This window comes from Limulus polyphemus, unplaced genomic scaffold (genome assembly GCF_000517525.1).
Source record: "Limulus polyphemus unplaced genomic scaffold, Limulus_polyphemus-2.1.2 Scaffold4234, whole genome shotgun sequence".
Lineage (NCBI taxonomy): Eukaryota > Metazoa > Arthropoda > Merostomata > Xiphosura > Limulidae > Limulus > Limulus polyphemus.
In genome coordinates, this window is record NW_013669844.1 from 83,303 (window position 1) to 92,662 (window position 9,360).

Consider the following 9,360-nt stretch of genomic DNA (forward strand, 5'->3'; position numbering starts at 1 on the left):
AATTTAATAGTTTTTTTAGACTAAAATACATCTTAGTTACTAAGCTTGATAAATTATAGTGGAATTCTGTGGTATTGATGTAGTAATTTCTGATTTTTTAGTTACTCAAATGTATATATAAAACCTAAAAAAAATGTTTTTTTCATATCCTCCACGTGCACAATTTTTAAAGGCTTAGCGAACTACATCAAGCAGCAACCGAGTACAAAGGTCATAACTAGAAGAGATAATTGTTTGCTTTACTTCTTTATTTACTGTTCTATGTTTAAAGAAAAATAAATTTAAGAAGTTATTTGTAAATAGTAATAATCTATATACATATATAATGTATAATAATTGAAATGTGACTGTACTTTACAAAATACTAGTCCACTAAAACACAGCCAGGACAGATCACTTTTTTAAGACTAAAGGCTCTGTTTTAATTTATTTGATATGGTAAAATGAGTGCAAGTGAGCCGCGTCATTGTAACTTCTGTATTGTTAGCCAGGAATGGCTGAAAGGCCAATATAATAAAAATAATGAATAATTCTAGAATGAAAGAAGCATAATTCATATTCATTTTTTAAGGTGGTTGCAAAATTGTGCAAATATCCCGAACCCATACAGAGATTAATTACTGAAGATAATAGATAAAATAAAAAGTTTTTTCTTTAGAAATATTTGATAACTATCTCGACATTATAAAGATTTCGCAAGTGAAATTTCAAAATGTTCTGATGCATAAAAGTATTTTTAATTTCAAAATGAAAATTACTTTGTATGATAGATAGGCAACATGCAAAAAGAAAAAAAAAGGCATGAGAAATACAATGCTTTACAATCCTTAAGACTTAATAAAAAAATTGATATTTTGCATACAAAAGCACAGTAATGTTTACTGATAATTTGCAAAATGCCCATGCTGAAAGAGTTAATGGGAATAGCTATGTATGTGAGCAGAAGTAACGTACCTTGTCGGAAATTAATTTTCAGTGTCAGAAAATGATAACTTCTGATACGATACATACCTCTTCTCACACAATAACTAGAATTCCACATTGAGAATGTGGAGGGAACTGTATATGATAAAACAAGAGACCCTCTCAGAAACTGTTCATAGAGAGTCTAACAGGCATGCTCTGTAATTGAATGAAAGCACATATGTAGGGAACTGCACCATTTCTGGAACAGGTATGCTTTTCACCCTCAAAGAGGTGAAGTATCACGAAATGGGGTGCATTGAAGCTCGTAGTGAGTAAAAGAAAAACCTCGGAAAACAAAGTATCAGATGTAAAAAAAATCAACATGCGTTCCACCCCAGCTTCAACCATACAAACGTGACTGGAAACAAACTGACTCAGGTAGGATAAGAGCCACAAGTAATATAAAGAAAAACTGGACACAGAGGTAACTCCAAATCTACACAGAAAAACAGAAATCCAACAGCCAGTTCTTATAACTAGGAAGATGGAGGTATTCATCCAGATATTGCTAGGTATCCCCTCAACCTCTCCATACAGAAGAGGTTCCACGTCCTGTCTTCAGTACCACAAGACAGAGGACCTCATATACAATTGAAACTATTATAAACAGTGCATGGTGGCCATGGCAAGTGGACAATGATCAATACATACACCAACCCCTCCCGTAAGTAAACAGAGTACTATAATGCAAGCAACCAGAATTACAATGAGGAAGTAAGCACACAGCATCCACCAGACAAACATCCAAATCAACTGTAAAAGACAAGAAGTATACAACAAACCCAACTCAGACGAAGCTGTGTCGAAACTTCAACTCAACCGTGAGAATAGGTAATTATCTAGTACCCAGTATTACAAGCAGAAAAATAGTGATACCAACCCAACCATAAGAGCATGGAATAAACATCATGCACCCAGCATTATGAAGAGGGTGTGGAATGCCTGCTCAACTGTAAGAACAATGCATTGTACATCCCACTACAACCAGTATTACAAGGCAAATGAAGTCCCCCAGCTCAAACATAGGAGCAGGGAAAAGAAACAACTTCAACTGGAGTTTCCAGGAAGAGGGGGGGATCACACAGTCTCAATCGTAGGAACAGAGCATTATCTACCTGAACCCAGTATTACAAGGAAGATCCAGCACTGGCTGGTCCAGCTCCGACCAACAACAGCACACCAGTAATGAAACATCCAACAGGTAGTAGGAAGGAGGGTTCCCAGTTTTGCCCACTTTTCAATTGAGTGGTGAGAATCTGTGATATGTAATGTTACAATGTGGTCTCAAAAATTGTTTAATTTATATTTCATGCAAAACTGCTTGCAGATTAATCTCATAGCACCTATTTTTAACAAATTTTCTGAGGGTGCATGTCCCCAGACCCCCCATAGCATGAGCATGCTTTGAATGTTGATTGTGCTTCACACAATATGTGTTGGCTTTTGATGTCACAAGTTAAAACTCCCTCCCCTTCAAATATTCTGCATGTGGTCCTGCTGTGCAAATGTAATTTGAAGCATTGTTAGCTTAGTCAACTTGTTGACTAGTGTTCCAATATACATAGTTTCATTAAGAAATTGTCTCAAATTCACAATTAAAGTCTTCAAGAGATTTAAAATTGTTTCAGACACAAAATTGAGGTTTTCTCCCAAAGCTTTTTCAAATCAAAATTGTGAATTTAAGCAATTTCATAATATAAACTGAATCCAACTTGCTTTTCCATACCCTACTCAATTTTTCTTCATTGTAACAACAGGGGTTCATCCACTCATTATGAATTTAACTTCAATTGAAATAAATACATTCATTTTTAGGCCTCAAATGAACTGTTATCCTATGAAAAGCCAACATATGGTTCCGTCATGTTTTTTCAGCACCTTCTGATTTCATGCTTGAAGCTCTAGAATGAAAGCTCAGAACAAAAAAAGGTTGGTGTTTTACATTGTAGAATTTTAGGAAGGTTTAATTCTACTTTAAGGTTATATCTAAATATTAAGGGTAATTGCATTCCCACAACTGGCTGCAGACAGCAAAAGGTAGTAGGAGTTGAGACATTTTAGGTTCAAGCACTCAACTCCCAACCCTTAACTCTCTCAACACGGGCTCGGATAATTTGACTAACCACGTGACCTCTTTGTACTTATTATGAATGAGCTACTTGCAAGTATACCTCATGAAACATTTTTACATTATTGTTATTTGTTTCACCTAATCTAACCTTAACTAACATAAAAGTTTCCTTTTTTTACATTTTATTTACTTTTATAATAAGAGATAAAGAATTCACATGAAAAACAAAAAAGTATTTACCTGTGTCTTCTTTTTTTGCTGTCAACTGTTGATGATACTTAACCCTACTTTTTATAGTATTGGTAATACTGCACTAAATATTTTTTTATTTAACACTTTCAATATAGGCTCGGTCAATTTCACTGACCACGTGACTTTTTTGTACTCATTTAACGTCTTTATAGATTTAATATTTATAACTCTCAATATAGTGTATATCTTCACGAAATTTGGTAATCTTTCAGTTAATATTACAAGTCTTTCACATACAAAAACTTGTATTTCTTAATGAAGTATTTTTTATTACATAAAGATTTGTCCATGAATATATTGAGTATTTGTTATGAATAAGTCTGTGTGCAAAGTAATTTTCATGTTAAAATTAAAAATACTTTTCTTCATCCCAATAATCTCAAGTTTCTTTTGTGTAATCCCTAAAATCTCCTAAATGCATTTCAAACATTCTTTTTCAGTAAAATTTAATAGTTTATCTGTTATTTTCTCTACCATATCTCAAACTGGGATTGGTCAATTTGACTGACCTCATAACCACCAAAAAGAAATCTAAATAAACCTAAATTACCATTTTTTTCTTTCTAGAATGACTTCAAATTGTAACATGAAACTACATTTGTTTATCCAAAGTAGGTCAAAATTCGTAACATTATACATCTATTTATAATTAAATTTTATTGTTTTATTGCCCTTTGAACCATGTCTAACTACTATCCATGCCATTATAAGTTGTAAATCACTCAGAGAACATGCAGGTCACATTATGCTATCGAATTACATTACCCACTAGCTACTACAAGCTGCTAACGTGTGTGCCTTGTGAACCATTTTAATTATATTATTACTATTACTTATTTTACCTAATCTAGTCTTAAATAGCTTAAAAAGATCCATATTTTTATATTTTAGTTACTTTTATAATAATCAACAAAGAATAAATATGAAAAACAGGAAATAAAGTATTTACCCAATCTTCTATTTTTTTGCTCTCTTGTCAAGGAGAGTTAAGCTTGATTTTTTATATTAATTATGGTGATGCAATTAATAATTTTGAATTAATTAAATACTGAACCAAATAATATAGACTAATAATATGCAAAAAGTAGACAAATTCCCTTACTTCTCAAAATTATTCTGACTTTCTAACTATGCGACAAGAGACGTTACAAATTCATCCAAGCTAGTCGTTAACTTTCCCATGGTACTCTGAGTGAAATTGACATCCAACTGTTCAGAACATAACCTAAAACAATACCTCATTTGATAGATGAAAACCTTGACTTTCTATTGGTTATAGGTAACATATAATGAAACGTAAGAGAGGATGTGACAGGTGGGTGTGGCAGGAGGGGTCTGATTTTCTATTCGATAGCTCTGTAACCAAACAAAATTGAAGACTATAAAAATTATTGTTTGTCTGAGCAATAACACATCTATAGAGAGTAAAATGTATGCTTAATTTCGTATTTTCGAGGGGTGGTGGATAAAATAGGAATGATGACATGCTAAGAGAAAATGTGTCATGCGGGTCACACTAGTGGAAATTCAGGATTTTTTAAATATTGACTTGTAGAATTAAGACTTAAAACTTGTATGCTATTAAAATATGGATTATTAGCTAATATTTTATGCTATTATAATTAATATAACATAAACTAAAAGTAGTTTAATAAAATTTTGAATGTAAGACACTAAAACCTTGTGTCATGCACAGTAAAGGATACCTATGGTGACAGGGTTAACTAATTCTCCTTATTTACTGGCAAGTTTGGCATCAGCATCAGGATCTTGTCTGCTAGATGGAATATCCCCAATCACTTGGGTACTATGGCCACAGTCATTATCCATTATGACTAGAGGATGACAATGAGGACTGGCAATGGAAGAATAATTCTGAATTTGGGATTTTGATCTCATTATAATGTTGTTTTCATTTTGTCTATATATATATATATATATATATATACACACATAGTGCTTTTTAGTAAAGAAAAGGAGGTGCCAGTACTCATATCTTGATAAATTGTAAAATTACTCTCCCACCCCTCCCCCTTTAATAAAAAAGTTGATAATAAAAATCAAAATGTTTAACATTTATAGACTCCGTTTGTTACTTTGAGTTTTAAAGAATTAAAACATACCAAAATTAGAGTTTCATAGAGAATTCCAAATTTTCATCAAGTTTTCGTTCAACAAAACATTCCATCTTTGTTCCTTGCTATTGGTGTCTACGGCTGAGCATTGTCCTTCAACAAACCAAGATTTGACGTGTTGGATAAAGTCAACGCTTGGGAGGGGCGGTCCAATAACTCTGACAAACAAAAGAGCCAAATGGTTTTCACCATCAACAAAGCTATGGCCAGGCTGACGATCAAATTCATTTGCAAAAATCCTCGTTCACATTCCCTTAATAAATGGGAATAGTACTCAGAACGTGTCTCCAATGCAGAAATTTTTCCAGAAATGTCTTTTTGGTCAGATACTTAGGAAATTCATGAATCACATCTCTTTCATGTAGTTGAAGTCTGATCAACAAGTTTCTAACTTCCATCTCAAAGAATGTCAAATGAGCGTTAATGTTTTCAGGCCATTGTTTTTTTATCAAGCATGCGAGCCCATTGCACTAAATCAGCATCGTCACTATCAAGCAACCTTTTTTTTATTGATTCTTTCAAGTTTCTGTAAAACGTGCCTGTTTAAATTGTAGGATAATTTTTGCAATCATTTTTATAAAGTGAAACTCCAAAGAAGTGGAGATTTTCGGTGACTTTGACAGCACTTTCATAATAAGGGCCTGGGATTGTTTGTTTTTCCTCAAAAATTTGTACGAGAGCTTTTATCTTTTGATCCACTCTGTACAGGTCCATGTTGCACTCTTGCAAGTCCAAGCTCAATTTGGACAATTATTGAAGGACATCAAACATCAATCCTAGATCCAATACAAATTCTGTAGATGTAATTTTTTGCTGTAAATCCTCATATGTACATTTTTTTTGTGTCTCATAGAATCGTGCTTCGCTTCTTTGAAATGTTGCCCCAAAGCTTCATAGTTCTCCCACACAGCTGAAACTGTCTGGAAACTGGATGCCACCCATCACATGCTTAAATTTGGCCAATTTTTAAAAGTTGAACCTCCAACAAGTTTCCAATTCTCTGCTATATTTCATTGATGTATGATACAGGACATAAAGCTTATCAATGAATGCTTTAAACCTGTTTATTCCTGAAACTATTTTTACCATATCACTGACCAACAGTTCTAATCTGGGATTAGCACAGTGCCATAGTATTAAAGAAGGAAATTTGCCCTTCAATAGTTTCTTAACCCCACTGTTACTCCCCAATATCACTGCAGCACCATCACATGCGACACAAACTAAATGATTTTTCAAGTAGTCTTCTGTCATCCCATAAGATTGAAGACAATCAAGTAAAGAATCAAAATTTTCTTTGGCAGTAACAATTTGAAGTTTGATCAAGTTCAAAAATTAATTTACCAGTGAGTTCATTCCACCATCCACAAAACAAATTCAAACATACACGATTAGGGTAGCATTTTTCCTTAGGATAGTTGACTCATCGATTATCAATGAAATTTTATTATTTGACCTGGTGATTTCTTTAGCCAAATTTTTTATCATTTCATCACTAATGTGATTCACAACGTTAATACATGCATTAGTAGAATGAAAAATATGACCCATGTTAATTTTGTTTAGTTCTTTCAAATAAATTTTAGATTCAAAATTATTAAATGATTGGTTTTCTTTTGCCATTTTATATGCAGTGCAAAACATTTTTGCATTAACCTCTTTTTGCGAGATAATGCCTTTAAACACACATTCTCCAAGGTCAGATTCTGCAACCAACTTTAACACAGCTTTATGTCCTGTGGTTTCCTTGTGATCAGAAAGTTTTTTCACAGACATCAGCTGCTGCTGTCAATGTTTGCCAAAGTACGTTATCTCATTGTTTTCCCATTCTTTAGATACTTTCATTTCTGTCTTTTTTTCAACTCCAAGAGTTTCAATTTTTTGGCATGATGTACAACCAAGTTTCTTATTGCGAATAGATAGCCAATCATATTTCTTGCAAAATTCATTTTTGTTTATCTAAAGTCCAGCAGCTAGGCCAGTCATCATCAGTATGCTCTTTTACACCAAATGAAACAGGAACAGAAACTGATGCTGATAATTCCATTTTTTCTGTCACTTCTTCACTTGTTCTAGCTTTTTTTATTCATGAGAGGTGAAACTAAACTCATGCTTTTTTTTTTCATTTTCAAAGTTGCAGTAACTTATTCACAAAAACTAGACAGTGAGCTCTTGTATCTAAAAATTTAAAACTCGCACATTTAAACATGCACCTAGTGACAATTGCATAACATCCCTAAATTGTATTGTAAAAACAGAATACACATCCAATCAAACCGACTATCACATCATGACTGACTCATTTGGCGGGAGCAGAAGGATGGAGGAAGGGTCATGTGACATCAGCCAATGAATTGTCATGTGAATTTGTTGTTCCTGCCAAATGAGTCTGTTGAGATAGGAGCATTAATTTATTTGAGTGGATATGTGTCAATATCACTCTGAAAAAATTGTGCCAGTACACCGTATCGGTGCATACCATCACAAAATAAGCACTGTATACATATATATATATATATACAGTAAGTACCCATAGTATAAAAACGTAAAACTTAGTGTCAATAGAAATATTGCAATGGAAACAAATACATGAACTATAGTATCATTTATTGTTTTGTGAGAATGTGGAGGAAAATTGTCAATGATATGGATGTATGGGGAAAATGAGCTATTTTTGGTCACAAAATGTAGGAAAATAGTAAAACCTTAAACAACATAGGAGTTATGGGGCAATGTAAGGCTGGTGGGAGGACTGCATATTTGGAGGAGATAGTTTGTAATATCTTCACATAGTTTTATTGGAAAATAAAAGGGCTAGGGGAACATGAATGAGGTTTTTAAGATTGTTTTAGGTTTGAAATACATAAATCCACACAATGTTTTCATAAAATTTCTGTGGGCAGTAATATTGGAGAACTCAAGTTTAAGGTACAAAAAACTTAGACATAAATCCAGTTAAGGTAGTGTCATTTTTCTAATAGGGTGTTTTGGCTATGGAATAGTTTGTCTTCGGGTTTGGTAGAAGCTGCAACATTAAAAGATGACTGGATGAGTATTTTAGACATTAGGTTTGGATGAAAGGAAATGCATTTCTATACATAGTTTGGTAAGAGAAAATGTAATAGCCTAGATTAGCCATACATCTTATTATTATCACTTGGAAATGAAATGAATGCTGAGAAAAATATATGAAAACCTACAAAGGAACATAATCAACAACCAAATTAAAAAATTAATGTATTTCAAATAGCTGTGGACACATTAAAAATGCTTGCCTTTCCTGCTGATCCATCACCAACAATAACAAACTTCATCTGTTTTTCAATGGTTGATTCTTCATCTCCACCAGTGTCTGTCATTCTACAACAGGAAAAATCAGTTTGGAGGAAATACTGAAAAGATATTTCATATGTTTGATTCAGGAACCTAGCAACACAATCCCCTCCCTCTCAAATAAAAAAGTAAACTACAAGTAATCTATTCAGCTACCAAACCTCACACAAATTTAGTAACCTGAATCAAATGACATCTTTATATGTGTGTGTATATATATATATATACAGTGCTCGAAGTGAGAATTCAGAAGTAGGGGTACACTCATGCTTAAAATGGTGATAGCATTTTTCATTCTGTAATCACACACTGCAACAGGATGATCATGCACAAGAATTGGGGGTATGCCAGATTAGAGAAGTGGGAGTATGCATACCCCTGCTTTACTCGCCACTTTGAGCATTGTATATATATATATATACATATTCAAATGAACAAAAACAAGCCCAAAGGTCAAATAAAGACACTGCATAAATCAGCATCTTTATTTGACTTTTGTTTGGGTCTTTGTTTTTATTCTATTTGGATGTTAGTTATCACTAGGTTTGGATTTGTCTTGTTTTTAATGCAGTCCTTCCTTCTGTATTTCTGCTGTACCGTACA

The 9,360-nt window shown here is 33.2% G+C and overlaps 1 protein-coding gene across 1 annotated transcript in view; it reads right to left on the reverse strand.

The window, feature by feature from the left end:
• Nucleotides 1–9,305, reverse strand: part of LOC106470818 (ras-related protein Rab-28-like) — an 81,325-nt gene extending 72,020 nt beyond the window's left edge. Inside the window, exon 1 of the mRNA XM_013931389.2 lies at nucleotides 8,700–9,305. Coding sequence (XP_013786843.1) covers nucleotides 8,700–8,783 — 84 coding nt within the window. The 5' untranslated portion in view covers nucleotides 8,784–9,305. The remainder of the gene's footprint in view (nucleotides 1–8,699) is intronic.
• Nucleotides 9,306–9,360: the final 55 nt, after the last annotated feature.